At 48.9% G+C, this 17,605-nt stretch overlaps 1 protein-coding gene across 5 annotated transcripts in view; it reads left to right on the top strand.

The window, feature by feature from the left end:
- BCAR3 (BCAR3 adaptor protein, NSP family member) overlaps positions 1 to 17,605 on the top strand; it is a 136,703-nt gene that overhangs the window by 76,280 nt on the left and 42,818 nt on the right. The window contains exon 1 of one of the 5 annotated variants that reach the window (XM_055339600.1): positions 8,114 to 8,582. The exons of the other annotated variants lie outside the window; for them this stretch is intronic. Coding sequence (XP_055195575.1) covers positions 8,499 to 8,582 — 84 coding nt within the window. The 5' untranslated portion in view covers positions 8,114 to 8,498. Of the gene's footprint in view, positions 1 to 8,113; positions 8,583 to 17,605 lie in introns of those variants that run through there. 5 annotated transcript variants of the gene reach the window in all.

The raw sequence follows: 17,605 nt of genomic DNA, 5'->3' as shown, positions 1-17,605 counted from the left end.
TTTCCCCCTCTGGATTTTCATGATCAGAAATATAGTGATTTCTAGTTGTCCCTGTCTACTTAGGGTACAAATGGGAAATATGCTAATACCAGTTAGAGGTTTTTGCAGAGAGATTTTCTATTTGGCCTTTTCAGACCCTGTACTCATCTTTCTCTAGTTTATTTCCTACATGCTGGATACTTCTTGCCTCCCAGTTTGTCAGATCCACGCTGTTTACAGAGATCATGGGTAGTGGAGCAGAGAGGCTGTGGATTCCCCTTACAGCTCGGCCTTGGAGAAATTCCCACACCTGCTGTCACAAGTAGCCTGACCCTGAGGCTCCCCTGGTGTTCTTAGAGATTGGTGCAGGTGGGTTCCTGCTACTCTTGGTAACTCCCTTCCTCTCTCCTCCCTCCCACTTCTCTGGGTACATACTGCAAGAGCAGGGATTGTATTGTCCTTTGATTCATTGACGAAAGAAGCCCATTGTCCCACCTTGGGCACCAGGAGTGTTGACCATCTGGATATCACCTCTGTAGGTGGCATTGTGCTTAGCACCGACTACTTCAGGAAGTGAAGGAACTGGCCAGTGATCAATATGATCCTGCCCATGCAACACACAGTGTGAGTCGGCCTTTTCCTGTAGAGAAATATACCTAGATGACGTTTCTATATGCGCAGAGGTGGTCCCTGAGCCCAGCAGTGGTCCCGTGTGCTCTAGGGATTTGCTACCTCCTGGCTCTTTGCAGATTCTGTCTCGGGATTCATCTGTCCATGTCCTGCCCTTTCCCGTCAGTAATGAATGAGGATCCCTGATGAGATATTTCGGATGAGACCTGCTGCCCATGTTGCTAAGGACATCTGTTCCTCCGTGGGAGGGAGGGGATGTTGTGCAGCCGGGATTCTGCCTTTTGGATTTGCACAAGATAAGGTACTCTGGGCAACCCGGTGGTAGCCGAGCTGCCATTATCACATCCCATTGATCCAGCCATTCTGATTCAGAGTTGGTTTAATCATTAACTCTGAGTACAGTTCGATCTCCCACATGAAATGGAGATAATAATATGTGTCTCCTGGTGAAGTATTAAGTAAGACCCTGTGGTGAAAGCTCTGTATGAACGCTGGCTCTGGGGGGCCTTGCACGCGGGTAAGTGAGGGCACCCCCAGCTGAGAGGTGGGGTGCCTGTGATGATCGCAGCCTTGGAGTCTGTGCTTGGGGAGGCTTTGCCGAGGGTCAGCCTTGCAGCTCTTCTGCGTTCAATGGTGGCATTGAGTGTGATGTGCAAGCAAGGCCCTTCCACCAGCTGGGGAAGGGTTCAGAATTCTGATTAGCTCACACATCCAAAACAAGTATGAATGCACACGTGTTTAAAGCCGCCCCACCGGCAGAATGGAACGAGGCCCTACTGGTGTGGTGTGAGGCTTTCTGTCTCCCTCTTGCCAGCCATAGCCCTGCTGGGGCCAACTGTGTCCTGGTGGCTACAGGCTTTATCTGCTTTTGCTCGTGTCCATGGTGACCAAAGGTGTCCCTTCCCTCTTCTCTCCACTAGAGAAAAGATCCAATAGGAGCATTAGGAACCCCATCTTGAAGGACCACTGAAAGTCCTTCTGGATCAGTGGGGATTTTTACCTCTTTGAGAAATGAGTAAAAACCATGTACCCCTCACCTCAGTGAGCAGATACCCAACCGTTCATGTACAATTTCTTGTGGCTCATGGAAACCCCACTCCACACCCCGCTTAAAACTCCTGGCCTGCTTCTCATAGCTCTTTGGGCAGGATGCGCAATTATCCAGTGTGTCACTGATGATAATGCCCACTATCAGTTTATGACCTTGAGAAAAACATATTTTTCCACCAAAATATTTCACGTAGATGGCTGGAATTTGCTTGAAAACAGAAGGAGGGATTAACAAAAATCATTTTCTGATTTCACTATGGCCAGCTTTCAAGGCTAGAATGAGTGCAGTTAGTTCTGACTCCACCCCTTGCCTGGTACCCACCCCACCATGCACCCCAGGATTCTGCCTTCCCAGACATTCCTCAATGCCTATTTCATTCCACTCAGACACTTGGTAGCCTCTTGAAGGTGGGAGAAGGGCATGGAGTGGCATTGGGAGAAGGGCATGGAGTGGCATTGGAAGAATGCACTGTGACTCTGGTGATTCCTGCCACAAGGGTTGAGAGAGGAGAAGGCAAATACAGGCAGAAGGCTGAATCTGGAGGGGCACTGAAAATCTAGAGGTGGTGGCTGGGTAGAGTAAGCATGGCACCCAAGCATCGACACCAGGCACTGTTCTAATTCTAGACATGGCTGGTATCAGAGGAGCCAGTAAATATGGGCTGATGAAGAATGAAGGAGTCAGGCATATGGGAGGTGGTCCTCTGAGGATTCTTTTTTTTTTTTTTAAGATTTTATTTATTTATTCATGAGAGACACACAGAGAGAGAGAGGCAGAGACACAGGCAGAGGGAGAAGCAGGCTCCATGCAGGGAGCCCGACGTGGGACTCCACCCAGGGCTCCAGGATCACACCCCGGGCCGAAGACAGCGCTAAACCATTGAGCCACCTGGGCTACCCCCTCTGGGGATTCTAGACTCATGTGGAAGGTCTAGTCCTAGGGCAAGACCCTGGAGGGCTAGGTAAGGGGGGCAAGGTAGGAGGAGCATCAGGTGAGACATTCAGGTTGGATGTAGGCAATAGCCCAACTCTGCAGCCAGCCTGGCCTGGGGGCACTGCAGAAGGAGGGGTTGCAACCCAGATCCTATTAGGGGGGCTACAGGATCCCCAGTCAGACCGGCTGGGATGGAGTGGGATATCGAGGGCTCAGTAGCTGTGGATGGACCAGGAGTCTCCCTGGGTGAGGGCCAAGTAGGCAGATGCTGTGGACATACATGTTGCCTGTTAAAACAAACAACTCTCCAAATGACAACGGCTCTGGAGTAGAAAATCATCTGAGACATCTGAGCAAGTGTGATTAAAACCATATGTGCAATTTTAATATGTGATCTTAAAATTTAAAGGCTAAAAATATTTCAAGACTGAGAAAATGCTTAAACTCCTCCTCATTGTTCCCTGGCTTTTAAGATTCAATAGTCAGTGCAGTACCAGCCTGCCAGTCAGTGGCTCAGGGTGGAGCCGTCCAGGCCCTTGCGGAGGGCATGGCTCCTGTGGCCTGACTTGTAGGTGAGATCAGGCACCTGCCCTGCAGGAGGAACGAATGGGGAGGGGGAGCTCACACTTGCTGAGTGGCTCATATGGGTTAGGTACCCCACTCTGTTATCTCACTTGGTCCTCACAAAAACCTGGTAAATTGGAGGAGGAAACAGGCTCAGAGAGGTTAAGAAATTTCCCAAGGTCGCCCAGCTTGCTTGTGGTGCAAGACTTGGACCCACTCTGGCTCTCCTTCTAACCTGCTACCTCCCAGCATCACTTTGAGACATGCAAATGTGTGTCTCACAGCTCCGTTTTGGAAGATGTCATTTTGCAGAAGTGCTTATGAGATGGGAAAGCCAGGGACAGTGGAGATGGGAGACGGCGCAGCTGTCCTGGCTGGTGAGCCTTCCTAGTGTTCTGGCTTTGTAGGTGCCCCTCGGTCCCTTTCTGCAGCTCTGTGTGGGAGAGACATCTGAGGGGCATTTGTGGTCACTATTAGTTGCTTATATAACTCCCACTTATCAAGGTGGAAGGGAGGAGAAAGAAAAGCGCACAGCACAGAAAATGTGGGAGCTGTGATGACCAGAAAAACAAATGCCTGCTCTGGGGGAGGCGGGGTGCATCGTGACTGTGGAGTAGAAGGAAGCATGGAGAGGCTAGGTCCTCTTGGCTGAGTAGGACTTCCAGGGGTGTGTGGATGGGCCTCGGGGGACAAGGTATCCCCTGAAACTACATGTAAAACATTATAATGTGTGCTTTTTGCTGGGGGAGGAGAGTCAACGGTTTTCATGGGCCCCGAGAAAAGACTGAGACCTCCAGAGTCTGAGCCTTCTGTTGGGGAGGTTGGAACCGATGCCCCATGCTTGTTCATTTCATTTTGCCCTAATGCTAAGAACAGAAAACTGGGCTTGTGTAGCACAGGATTTCTGGGCTAATCCCAGGCCAGAGATGCTGGTAATTATGGTGGCGGGATACACGGAATGGAACTGTATGCGGTCGTGCAAGAAAGCAGTTGGGGCTGCGCCCTCACCTAGTTTAGCTCTGCATTGTCAGTTCTGCAATTTTAAGGGCCATTTAGAGAAACAGATGTATTGGGGGGAGGGTAGGGAGGGGGCAGGAGGCCCAGTAGAGAGGGGTGTACCTGTGAGTGCTGCGCGAGGCAGATCAATGGCCCTTCACAGATGCACTCTCAGGAATCTGCCCCCCCCCCCCCCCCCCGAGGAATCTGGGGGGCCGTCCTTACCTCGTAAGCCCTGAGGTCCTGTCGCTTTTAGGTGAGGGTGGGTGCTCCAGCCACAGGAGCTCCTCCCCGGCCAGGGCCCTGGGAGGCTTGGGAGACAGGGTTGCAGATAAACACACATTTGCTGGCCCTGGGCTGCCCAGGCACTTGCCACGCGGCTCTTCAAGGGGCCAAAGCTGCAGAGGACAGTCTTGGATGTTTTCAGTTGGGCCAATCCAGGTTAATCGTCCCTGCTTCCTAGGACACGAGGGGAAATGGAAATGGTAGTGGCTTGGGTCTTACCCCCTAGCTCATTAAGACTGTGTTTGTTCACTGAGAGTCTGATCACTGGGGTTTAGGGGAAGCAAAAAGCCAGGAGAGGTCACTCTGGCTGAGGAGGTGGAGTCTCAGTGGTTGCCATGAGAGGTTGAGCTGTTTTGACCTCCATGACTAGAGTTCATCCCTTGACTGATGCTCTGAGTGTGTCCCTGTGGGCAGGGACGAGCCAGGCCTTGCAGCCTTGGACCAGTGCCCTCTGGTGACAGCATGGCCCGCCGTGGGCAGTGTCACTGTCCACAGGGCTGCCAGACAATGACCAGAAGCACCTCTGTGCACACAAGGCTTGATATCTTGATTCTGGGCTGGCTTTGGGGAGAATGGAGGAGTATTGGCAGCTTTGTTTTCCCGGTTTCCCTGAAACGGGGAAAAGCAAATACCTGGTAGGCACATCTTTCTGCGCCCCAGACCTCTCCTCCAGTGTCAGGTCAAAGAAAGGATCTCCCTCACCGGGAGCCTGATCTGGTGAGGACTGTAGCCTCTGGGAGAAGGACTCTTGCACACTTTCAGGGAGTGAGCACGTGTCTGTGGGATGTGGCTGGCAGGCAGCTCCTGTTTCCATGGTTACTAAATAGGGCAGGTTAGTATTAGGGCTGCCCAAGGAAAAAAATGGCATTGAGGGCAATACTTGAGCTGGGGCCTTCCTCTGGCCTGCTTTAACCCTCTTCCCAGACAGAGGGGGCAGCATGTGACTTGAAGGCATGAGAATCTCCCTCAAGGGTCTACCTGGCTGCCCTGCCCTGGCTTTTTTCACAGGCGTGTCCCTTGGTGTAGAGGAACAAGTCGTCCAGGAGGCTGGAGGGGGACGTTAGAGAGCACAATTTCCCCAGAGTTTTGTGTGCTGCCCAGCATCCCTCCCTCTCCGTCAGTCCCTGGGGTTGCCCTAGAGACACTGACCCCTGTCCTGGAAGAACATGGTTTGTAGAAAACCCGGAATCCAAATTTGGTCTTAAATCACATGCACCAAATCATCAGAGTGACCCCCTGCCCCAGGTCACCACCTTTTCATGGGGCTGTGTGAGTAACAGATTTAATTACAAGACATTAAAAAATCTCTTATTTGTGTTTCCATGTGATTACATACCAGGTTCTGCAATCACGGGCTGGAGTCCCTGGTCCTTTGTCCGTTCTCTGCTGAGTGACACACTGTCCTGGTCTTCTTTTTCTTTGTAACTGCAATAGAATAATCACTGTTAGGAGAACGTGGTAGAATTGATCAGTGTGGATGCAAATATTGAAAAGCATAACAAGTCAGTGAAGGGCACTTTGCAAATTCACGCAATTATCATCTTTTGTTGCAACAACAACACGTTATTTTCATCTTCCTCCTTGGCCATTTCCGGAAAAATGTATTAAAACCATTGAATGCTATTTCAGGAATTCTTTTTGGTGTGGAACAAGAAAATTAAAAAGTGCTCTTGTGTGGCTCAGTGGGTTGAGCATTGGACTCTTGGTTTCAGCTCTGATCATGATACCAGGGTGGTGAGAAGGAGCCTGGCCTTGGGCTCCGAGCTTAGTGGGAGTCTAGGTCTCTCCCCCCCCCCCTGCTCCTCCCCAGTGCTCTTGCACAGGCACGTTCTCTCTCAAATACATTTTTTTTTAAGTGCTTAAGAAACAGTTACCTAGTAAGATGAGCCCACTCATTAATCCTGACAACCAATTCTATGGGCATTTGGAGGACATTTGTGAGAGTAAACAGAGGTAGCCGTAGACAAGAGCCGAGATTCTACAGTGACCCGAAGATCTTCTGTTTTGCCTTTACCCTGGCCCGGAGCACTTGATCACTTGATGACCTAATTCTTGGTAATTTACAAGTCTGAGGTATTTGCATATTTCTTTCAGGACTACACTTCATTCAGACTTTTCTGTGGTTAGAGTAGGAGTTCAGAGGCTTTGACCAATCTCTCTGAAATTTTGTGTGGGATTTAAGGAGCTGCTTTCTTTCCTTTTCCCATAGTGGGAATGGTGCTTTTTTGTAGCCTCTTGGGGGCGTTTCTTACCTGGTGGAGTGTGTTTCCTGCCAAAGGAGATGAGCAAATGAAAATTGGGTCCCTTACCTGGTGGCTATAGGTCTGCTTGGGCCCTGACTGCACGTAGACTTACTTTTAAATCCCATCTAATAGAAATAAGGGCAAACAGCAAATGCTTGCTCATGGATACAGTATATGGATCTTGGAGGAGAGACCCACCTACCAACTGGGCCATCTCCCAGGGCCCCTCCAGCTCAAAAACACCATGAACTCTCCCATCCTTGATGCTTGCTTCCAGGTTCTTGGGTGGACTTTCCCGGACCCAGGAGCCCCCAGGGCTGCACATCTGACCTCCAAAATCACGGAGGAGAAGGACTGAGGGAGAACAAAGGAAGTCACCTCTCCCCTCCCCCATCATTCTTGTGGTGACAGACCTTTTGTAGCTCTGTCCCTGCATCCTGTGTATTTATTAGGCTGCCCCTCCGCCCATTCAGGCCATGTTCAAGCACAGAAGCTGCTCACCAGGCATTGAACAAACAAGTCTCTATTTTTACAGGCAGACTTGACCTAGTCCAAAGGCCGAGGCCTCCTGAGGATTTGACACTAATCCTGTTGGATATTTCTCATACCTCCCTCATGCCTCATCTGGTGTTGTTCCTTTCTGGACTGAATAGGTTCTGTTTCTTCCTCATTACAAGTTTCTGCCTGTGTGAAGTTTCAGAAAGCTTCAGGACACATTCCAGGTCTGAGTGGCCGAAGCCACAGAAAGGTAATGTTTGGAACCACAGGACAGGAAGAGCTACAGGCAGAGACCAAGGTTTGATGAAAACCAGAATTGTTGAGCATCCACTCTAACTGGAATGCAAGAAGAGAAGCAGTCACATTCCCCTGAAGGTCGTAGGAGCTCTTGGTGGGGGCAAAGGTCTACTTAGCACAGGAGAAATGCGTGGCTTCCCTGGGCCACCTGGTCTGAGTGCTGGATCTGGGTTAGGCAGAGAGGACAATTGAAAATGGAGTATTTGAAGTGAGGGAGGGAAGTGAAGTAAACAGTTGAGTCAGAGGAGGGTACACAGCTTGACCCCCATACTCCCAACAGACTGCTTGGCCAGGTGGGATGGTATGGGGGTGCTCGGGGTGTTTGCTGACAGACTTGCTAATTAAACACCAGAAGACAGTATTGCTTTGCCTTCAGTGATGGCTATGCCAACGTTATCAGCCGCAAACTGGCTGCCAGGAGCATTCTAATTAAAAATAAACAGTACGGCGGGTGGGCTGGGGTAGAGGGGCCAGGGACCCTGCCCATGTTTCTTAGGACTTCTAGGATTGGTCCTAAGGGAGAGTCACACCCTAGTCACCTTTTAGGTCCTTTTCTCAAAGGAGCCTTTGTCTCTTCACAAGGTGGTACGATATGTGCTTCCCTAACCCTTAGCTGCTGGGTGGCAAGCAGATAAAGCGTCTAGGAGCAGATTGCCTGGTGTCCTAGCCCTGGGAAGGACAGACGGCCTGAGGGGGCTCATGATTTCTGACAGGTCTCTAAATTGAGGGGACAGCTAAAGCCCAAAGCTCTTCTAAGAGAGGTTAGAATTTCATCAGAGAGCAAGTCTGGTCACATGAGAATTTCTGGCACCGTGTGCATGGCAGGCTGGACACCAGCCTGCTAGAATTGAACGAGTGGATCGTATCGGCTTCAGCGGAGGGGAGAAGTCCCAGCCCGGCCCTGGACTGCGGGCAGGAGCAGCAGAGCCGTCTGTCGCTGCGGGGCTGGGGCTCTGATCACCAAGCCCCATTTCTTTTAACCCTAAAAAAAAGTGTGTGGTCCAGGGACTGGACACTGAACGATGCCTAAGGAATGCAGTGCTCTCCACGCCCTGTCGGCAGCCCTGTGCTGCTTCTACCCCTGCAAGCCATTCCTTGGAGCCAAGGTAGGTCGGTTTCAAGATAAGATGCATTGGAGATTGTTTTGGGGAGCCTTGAAAGCAGTAGTCTTCTAAAAGGCACCCGAAAAAGTTTGCAGCCTGCTGGTTGGAAAAACAGAGGTGCTTTCTTTGGCCGGGAGATCTTCCTAAGCCCCTAGTGATGTGCCTCTGCTGGAAGCAAAATCCAGCTGCACAGAAAGGGGGCTCCGAGTCTGCATTTGGGGATGAAGCTCTCTTTCTCAGGACACTCTGTCTCCTTGGGTGGAAATTCTAAACCAAAGGAACTCAGTAAGACAGACCTATTTTTCTTCTTTCTCTCTTTATATCTCCCTTCCCTTGTTGACAGTGGATGTGAGAGGGCTGAGCCCCTCTCTCTCCTGAACCCGCTGGTCCCTTATGTCAATCATGTATATAATATACAGAAACCACCAAAGACCTTTCAAATCTCAGCCAGGTTCCAAAACATTTCAGTATTTGGAACTGTCTTTTCCTTACTGCTACCATTTCGAACCTTTGTTACAAGACACTAATGCCAGAGGTTTTGCGTAATATGTCAGCCCACTGTTTATTTTGATGAAAATACTCAAAGAACCTCATTTGACTAATTCCAAGACAAGACCTGTGACAACACTAAGAACGAAGATTAATACAGGCTCTCCTTGGTCTGTGGGTTTGTCTGTCTTGGAAAAATCCTGTTGGCCCTTAGCTTGACCATGGAGTTCACTTATCCATAGGAAATAGGAATCTAAAGCTCTCATGACATCCTTCCCACCCAGATGGTGGAGCTCTGTCTCCGGAGGGACTGACTTATTTCATAAAATTGAAAAAGCTACCACAGGGTTATGATGTTCGGCTTCCTCCTTCTCCATAATGCTTAAAAGAAAAGAGCTCTCAGGAAAACGTAACAGGAAAATCTATTAAAGGGAGAAAGACCCCTTGGTAGAAAAATATACACCGAGTGGGAAGAGGGTAGGCTTCTGATTTGACTGCCCTGTTGGAGTGTTCAGAGTATCTTTCTCACCATTGAGCAAAGTTCATTTTTGTCTCTTTGTCAAGGGGGATGAGCAATTAGTCATCAATTAAAAGTGTTTTGGAGGGGGGATGGGCAATTAATCATCAGTTAAAAGTGTTTCCTCTCTGATTTAAGAGTCTCTTTCTATCCTGGAGCCCAGTGTGGTGATATGGGGACCATGTGGTTTCTGGCCTAAATATGGATCATTCTAGTGTTGGGTAGATGAAGTCATGCCATTAACAGTATTTTAAAGCTGTCAAAGATAGACCAGGAGGTCCCAAAGGGACCGTGTGCTGCAGATTGGCAGTATGTTTTCACTCTAATAGAAGTCCTTTCATAAGCCTGCTTTTGCTAATTCAGAAAAGTGCGGCTCAGCATGGATATCTGAGAAAACAGCTTCTAAATATCTGAGTGTGAGTGATGAGATTCTGTTGGGATGCCCCTGTTCCTCTGCAGCCGTGTCCAAGGCCTGTGCACAAAGGCCACAGTAATATATGGGGTACAGCCATCCTTGAGCTTCTCCCTCCCTGGCCTCCCCTGACCACCTTTTGACTGGGAGTAGAAACACCTCCTTCCCACCAGGGGCTTCCTGCCTCACCCCCAGTTGGGTGCATCTTCATAACACAGGGAGAAGACCTGACTTGCTTGCCCACCAGAGACTGACATTTCCAGACCCAACTTAGGGTCTCCCACCCAATGTCCAGGTGTGCTTCCCTGCACTGTTTTGCTTAGGTAGTTACCTGGGAAAGAAAGTCCTCCTGTGCTTAAATCCCTGCAAGAGTTGCCCCAGTGATAAGGCTGCATTGCTTTATTGACTCCTCCTTTAATTAGGGGTTTCAGGTCTTGCCACTCATAATTAGTTTCCGCTGCAATTAGGGTTTCAAAATTAAGTTGGGATTGATTGCCTGATAGCAAAGCGGAAATAAAGCTCCAGTTCTTGACCGTGTATGCTGCTTCACTTGGCATGGATTTCTCATACCAAAAATAACACTCTGGTAGCCATGGTAACTTTCCATTTGGTCTAATCCATATCATCTCGGGAGAAACTAAAATGTTATTAATAGTGTTTGTTGTATGGGAAGAAAACTAAAAATATAAAGGCTCCTTCATTACACAGGAGACCAATCACACTGGTGCTTTGAGGGAATAAAATCTTACTTGCAGAGATTTGCAGGAATTTAGAATGTATGCAGGGGCCTGGTGTGGACTTGCATATAAAGGCCTTGGAAAGGAGGTGGGGGGGGGGGCAAGAATGAAGAGGAGAATCAGGCCTATGCAGTCTTGCTGGGCTCCGGGGAGCTGAGGCCAGAGATGAGATGTTCCAGCCATGTGGAGGGTCATGACCTTAACATCCTGGGTGAGAAATGGAAAGGCTATTTTGCTTGTGCCCAATGGAAAAAGAATTTGGACTGAAAATATTACTGATCCATAACATTACTGGGGTACGTTCAAGTTCAAAAGTCCCTAAATATCGAATGTAGTAGCCCATCCAAGTGTAAGCACTCTTTGGCAGGAGTGGGTGTGTGTGTGATAAATGACAGTTGAGGCCCGGTGCCCCTACTTTGAAGGCCTCACCACAAAAGCATTAGGTCATGGTGTCATTTTCTTACATTTGCAGAAGTTTTTTCAGCTTCCTTCTGAGTTCCTTCACAGGGAATGCAAGTGAGTTGTCTTACAGGAGTCTCAAAACCAGTGCTCCAAGTTGGCAAGGCAATAGTTTACCCCTTCCCACAGAGGAGAAACTGAGGCTCAGAGAAACTGCCTACCCAGAATCGTTTAGTGGGGCACCAGGGGTAGAAACCAGGTTCTATCCTTCATCTGGCTTGAAGCCCAGTGTCCTTTCTACAATATCATATTAAGGCCATTGAAACCTAAACCGTGGGTGCCCGGGTGGCTCAGTCAGTTAAGCATTCAACTTCAGCTCAGGTCATGATCCCGAGGTCCTGGGATGGAGCCTGCTACTCACCTTTGTCTCTTATGAATAAATAAATAAAATCTTAAAAAAAAAAAGAAATCTAAAATGAGATGATACTGTATGCATTAATACTTTAGTACACAGTGCAGTTGGGGAAAAATAGTGCAAACCTCAGTTTTTGGGAGAGACTTTGTGGGGAATGGAAACGTGGCTTTCAGAGAACAGGTAATCCTGCAGGCCGTGGCAAGACCTCTTTTAGGTCCCTTATGAACCACAGAAGGAATTTGGTGAGAAGCACAATAGATCCCATTGCTAGAACTGGCAATGAGACAGACCCTCACTTCTTGTCCCCATGTCTCTGATTTTTCTTCTGTGAGGTAGGGGGAAAGAAGCTGAATTTTGCCACCTTACCAATGGCCACTTCTGGGGAAGTCAGTGTGATTTTAACTCCAGGGGATCCCAAGGCAACTTGCAAGTGTAGAATAACCACGTTTCTTTCTTTCTTTTTTTTTTTTTTTTTGGTAAAAGATTTCATTCATTCATGAGAGACACAGAGAGAGAGGGAGAAGTACCCTATGGGGAGCCTAGTGTGGGACTCTATCCCAGGACCCCAGCATCACGCCCTGAGCCAAAGGCAGACGCTCAACCACTGAGCCACCCAGGCGTCCCAATAGCCACGTTTCTGAAGAAGCCTCAACAGAGAGGTTGGAGTCAGTGAGTAAATGAGTCACTTCATCTCGGCTAACTTAGTCAGTGGTCTTGTCCATGAGAAGTCATGGCTTAGAAGGCAGTGGGTTTTAAGTGTATACTTTCCCACACGTAGATTTGGTCATCTTTGCGGCTTAAATGGGGCTGTTGCTATTGTCATGTTTTGTTTTGCTTTCAGTCCTTTCCATTGCCCCCAAAAGTATCTGGAGCTTCTCTGAATGCAATGTGACAACCCGAGGTGTCCCATCTGCTCATCCCTAGAGGGTTGTATTCCTGGAACTTGTTTTCATTAGAAACTGCCTTCCTGTGTCAGAGCAAATGTGGTAGAGTTGAGGTCCTGCTTGCCTCCCCTGTGGCCGGTCCCTTGGTCTGTTTGCTGCGGTGGCAACTTGGGTCCTAGTCTACGATCCTGGTGCTGATGAGGGCCTGACTTGCCTTAGTCGGTGGGGCTGATGCATCACCAGCACAGGCTGTGCAAGGTGAAAAAAGTCACTGGGGAGCTGTCTCTCCAGAGTGACTCAGTCCTTTCTCAGGGCGGTGGCTAGTTGCTCATTTATCTCTCCTGCCCTCCAAAAAGAAAAAAGCCTAGCACGGCTTTTTTTTTTTTTTTTTTTTTTTTTTTGAGAGACCTAAATGCATTCCATTGGCATCTGGGAGCTTGGGGGATCTGGTTTCAGCATCAGTGAAAGGAAGGACGTGCCTGACAGCGGCTGGGTCCCAGCATCCCCTCTCCACAGACCCCAGAGCTTGGATCCTGGCCAAGGCCTTGTTTTTGTTGGAGAGACGTGGGTGGGAAGCAGAAATGAGACTGGGATCCTGGGAAAATTCTGTTAGTGGGTTTATCACCTCCAGGACTACAGAGAAACAGGCCTGTGCCAAACACCGGGGAGGACGCTGGAGAGTCAGGGTGCCCAGGCCCCAGAGACCTTCGCGCTCTGCCACCTGAGAGCTCTGCAGTACGTGGAGGACCAGGCTCCGTCGCTGGGTTTAAAGATGTCAGAGACAGCTCTGGGGTCTTTTAGCTGATGCGTATTTGGGATGTCTTTAGGCCAACAGAGGAAACTCAGGCTGCCCTGGGAGGGGAGGGGAGGGGAGGGGAGGGGAGGGGAGGGGAGGGGAGGGGAGGGGAGCCTCATGGGTTTGGACTGCGGCATCTCTGTCCTCATCTGGATTTCCAGTGCATGTCCACAGCCCCAGGGGCTACTGTTGGAATCTGGCTCTGGCCATGAGAATGTCATGGCTTATTTTTCTGGCTTATGAAAGAGCTATGATCAGTCTTTTAGTTTGTATAGAGAACAGCTCTCCCCAGTGTCCACTCTGAAACACGTGTGCTATTGCAAAAGCAGTTCTGCACAAAGAACCAACAAGCTAGCTCCCAGTTTTCTTAAGATGGAATTTGAGCGACCAGTGAGCCAACCTCTTACTTACAGTTCATCTGCTCATCCCCCGACCGGCACACCCAGTGTGTGTCCTGAGAGCCTCCTGGGTGCTGGGGAGACAGTGCAAGCTCCTGCCCGGAGGAGTAGTTGTGTGTCCACTGGGGAGGTGGACGTGCAAGCAGCTCTCTCCATGGTGTGCTGTGAGGCCCCGGCGATGATCTTTTTTTTTTTTTTTAAAAAGATTTTATTTACTCATGAGAGACACACGGGGGGGGGGGGGGCAGGGGGCGGTTGCGCAGAGACACAGGTAGAGGGAGAAGCAGGCTCCACGCAGGGAGCCCGACGTGGGACACGATCCCGGATCTCCAGGATCATGCCCTGGGCTGAAGGCAGCGCTAAACCGCTGAGCCCCACCGGGCTGCCCCTGTCTTAATGCAGCCCTGGGGCGGGGGGCTTCCTGGAGGAGGTACCACGGAGCGGCTCCTACAGGAGCAGTAGGTGGAGAGGCCCGGGTGAGGGCCTGACGCACTAGACCTCAGGCCGAAGCTGAGGAGCCACGGAGAGAGGGAGAGATGGGAGGGGGGGCAGTGGGGATGGGGAGAAGGGGAAGGTCTGGGGCCTGGTCCTTCTGTGGGGAGCAGCAGCTGGAGGAGCATAACCAGCGTCTCCCCAACTCGTGCCCGTGTCCTTGAAGCTCCGGTCAGCTCTGCTGCCCCTGCTCGGCTCACTCTGGTCGGCCTCCCTCCACCTTCTCTTTAGGCCCTTTTTAAATGCTCAGAATATCTTGTTTCCTCACAGCAGCGGGTCAGACCATCAGGCACGATAATCTTCCGTCCCCACGCCCGCCCGCACAAGCCACAGCTATGGCCAGATCCAGATCCCCGCCTCCTCCGAGGATGAAGTGTCCCTGTCCCGACCACGGCCGGCCTAGCCACCTGTGCCCACAACCACCCCCTTCTCGAAGGTTCCTCGCCGTTGGTCTCACCTCAGCGACCTTCCGCCTGCCTCTCTCTACCAGCACTTCCCACTTCCCAGGTAGTTTGCAAACATGCTTCGGTCTTTCTCATTCTAAAAATAACTACCTATTTCCGTGTCTTCATTTCCTGGTCCCGGTCTTCCTTCACCCAGAACCTGATGAACATGACCTCTGCTTCCTCACTTCCCAGTGTCTACTCAGCCTCCTTCGCCCCACCAGGAGCCTTGCCAAGTCCAGTGGATGCCGTCCAATCCTGATCTTATTGGAACCCTACTGCACTTGGTATTAGTGGCTCTTCCTTCCTGAAAGTCTGTTCTCTTGACCACTAGGACACTGCACTCTGCTTATTCTCCTGGATCCTTCCTGACCACTCCTACTCCACTTCTAGGGACTGTCCTGTGTCGCCCCAAAATTCCTATCAAAATCTTAACCTCGAGTGGGCTGTATTAGGAGGTGGTACATGGAGCCCTTATTATTCCTTATTAATGGAATTAGTGCTCTTACAAAAGAGATCCCAGGGGGCTCTCCAGCCCCTTCTGCTACGTGAGGACTCAGTGAGAAGAAGGCTATCTGCAACAAGGAAGCAGGCCAGACACAATCTACTGGCACCTTGATCGTGGACTTGCCTTCAGAACTGTGAGAAATATATGTTTGTGGTTTCAGCCACTCAATGTATGGGTTTTGTTTGTTTGTTTGTTTTTTTAATAGAAGGTCCAATAGATTAAGACACTATCTTCAGTTTTTCTTTTTGGCCTACCTCTTGAAGCCAGCATCCCCTGGCCCTCTTCTGATATGTCCTCATCACCCCATCTCTTAGGTGGGATGAAGTTGAGATAGACTCCCTCTCATTCCGAGGATTCCACAGCTTGTGCGCCCTTCTCCCCACAGCACCTGGACCCCACGGCCTGGTGAGCCACTCCCACAGATCTGCTCCCTCTGCGATTCTGTGTTGAGTGTTGGTGGCTCAACATCTTCCAGGAGCTTCCATGCCTTATCCTCCCATTCTTCTTTCATATCTCATCAGCTATGGCTTATGATTTTACTTGTAAACATTTCTCTCATCTGTCTCTTCCCCCCTGACCCTACCACCAGTACTGTGCTAATTCAAGCCCCTCTATCTCTTGCTTGGAATTCTGGAGTAGCATCCTAACTGGTCCTCCTGCCCTAAATCTTCATACGTAGTTATTTCATTTTTATGTGTGACATTTCTAGACATGGGGATTATACTATATCCTTAAGGCAATGCACTTCCCCATGTGAAACAACTGTAATTGCTAGAAGGTCCCTCCTCACATTGAGTCAAAATCTATGCACTGCAGTGTCTACCTTATTCTGCAGCTAAGTGGGCGTAATAGCCCTTCAGAGATACATTTCTTCCCTCGCATTATTGTGAGCATGTCTATTTTGACACCAAATTGGTTGGTATGAGTGAACACCTAGAAATAAAGCTCTGTGTGTGTGTGGGGGGGGTGATTCTAGATTACTTTCCCTAGGGATGTGAACCAAGAATATTTGACCATCATCTTGAGATGGTAACAGCCCAGTCCTTCAGCTGTTTCCACACAGCCCTCATGTTTCTTTAAGTCTGTTCTGTATGGACTAAATATTTCCAGTTTTTTGTATACTTTGGGAGACTTGGATTTTAGTTTTTGGTCAATCCCTTATTCTGTAAGTCTAAACAAATCATGAAAATTCAGGGCCTCGGTGATGTTTTCTCTTGGGATGTTTTCTCTTACTACCTGTTTAACTCTAGGGATGTTGTACAGATTCGTGAGATCAGAGTTGTGTTGTTTTAGGTGTCTTGGGTCTCTGAAGTTCAGCTGCTGTTTTTCCATTTCTGCCATGACCTCTAGCATGGTGATTGTGGTTTGCAAAAGCTTGTTAAATGAGATATGTGGGTGTCAAGTACTTTGAGCTCCTCTGGGGAGAAATACACCTTTAAAATGACGTGAGAGTATTATTTTTTTTAAAGGTTTTATTTATTTATTCATGAGAGACATAGAGAGAGAGAGGGGCAGAGACACAGGCAGAGGGAGAAGCAGGCTCCATGCAGGGAGCCCAATGTGAGACTCGATTCCAGGTCTCCAGGATCACACCCTGGCTGAAGGCAGGCCCTAAACCACTGAGCCACCCAGGGATCCCGACGTGAGAGTTTTATGTTAGAAGTGGTAGAGTTGATGTTTGGCCTAAACCCATCTTGTGATGAATCATTTGGTTTTACTGAGAACCTACTGTGTACTTGGTCCTGATATATGATGTGCTCATCCTAAAGCAGATGTCTGAGACAGTTGTTAGTCGTGGTATGTTTTTGGAGAGATAAATTTGGAAAGTGATTTATTCTATACCTCATGCTGAAAACGTTTCTGAATCTTTGGATTTTCCTCTGTGTGTTTGGCATTTCTCGTTTTTCTTTCCAGTGATATCTCCTAGTGTCTTTCACCATGATGCATTTTGTTTATTCAGTAGTGCCTCATTCATTCAAGGTGAATTAAGAAAAGGGTGATGCAGTTGACCCTGAACAACCCCTTCATGTAAAATTCATGTGTATATTAACTACTAAGAGCCTACTGTTTACTGGAAGCCTAGCACAGTCAACTAATGTGTATTATTTATATGTATTATTCACTGCATCCTTACAATAAAGTAAGCTAGAGAAAACAAAGTGTTATTATGAAAATTGTGAGAAAGAGAAAATACATTTATGGTACTGTGCTATATTTACTAAAAAATTTCTGCATGGAAGTGGACCCACACAGTTCTCATCTGTGTTTTTCAGGGGTCAGCTATATTTGAATTGATTTTGATTTTCTGATATTATTACTGAAGAGCAAATAGGGCATCTGTTTTGAAAAAGCCATGTTCCACCAAAGTACTCATAATTTGGATTGAGATGAATTAACAAGTTTGAATTACCAGTGGGAAAGATTTCTGGCTTGGATCTCCTTGCATCCTGAACTTTGGTCAGCCGGTCTTCTCAAACCCTTGTCTTGGATCTGCCTTAGCCAGGGAGCCTCGGTTTCTCCTTTCTCCATAGATGCT

Source organism: Nyctereutes procyonoides, unplaced genomic scaffold (genome assembly GCF_905146905.1).
Source record: "Nyctereutes procyonoides isolate TBG_1078 unplaced genomic scaffold, NYPRO_anot_genome, whole genome shotgun sequence".
In the NCBI taxonomy this organism is placed as follows: domain Eukaryota; kingdom Metazoa; phylum Chordata; class Mammalia; order Carnivora; family Canidae; genus Nyctereutes; species Nyctereutes procyonoides.
Note: the sequence above shows the minus strand (reverse complement) of the source record. Positions and strands in the feature narration are given on the sequence as shown.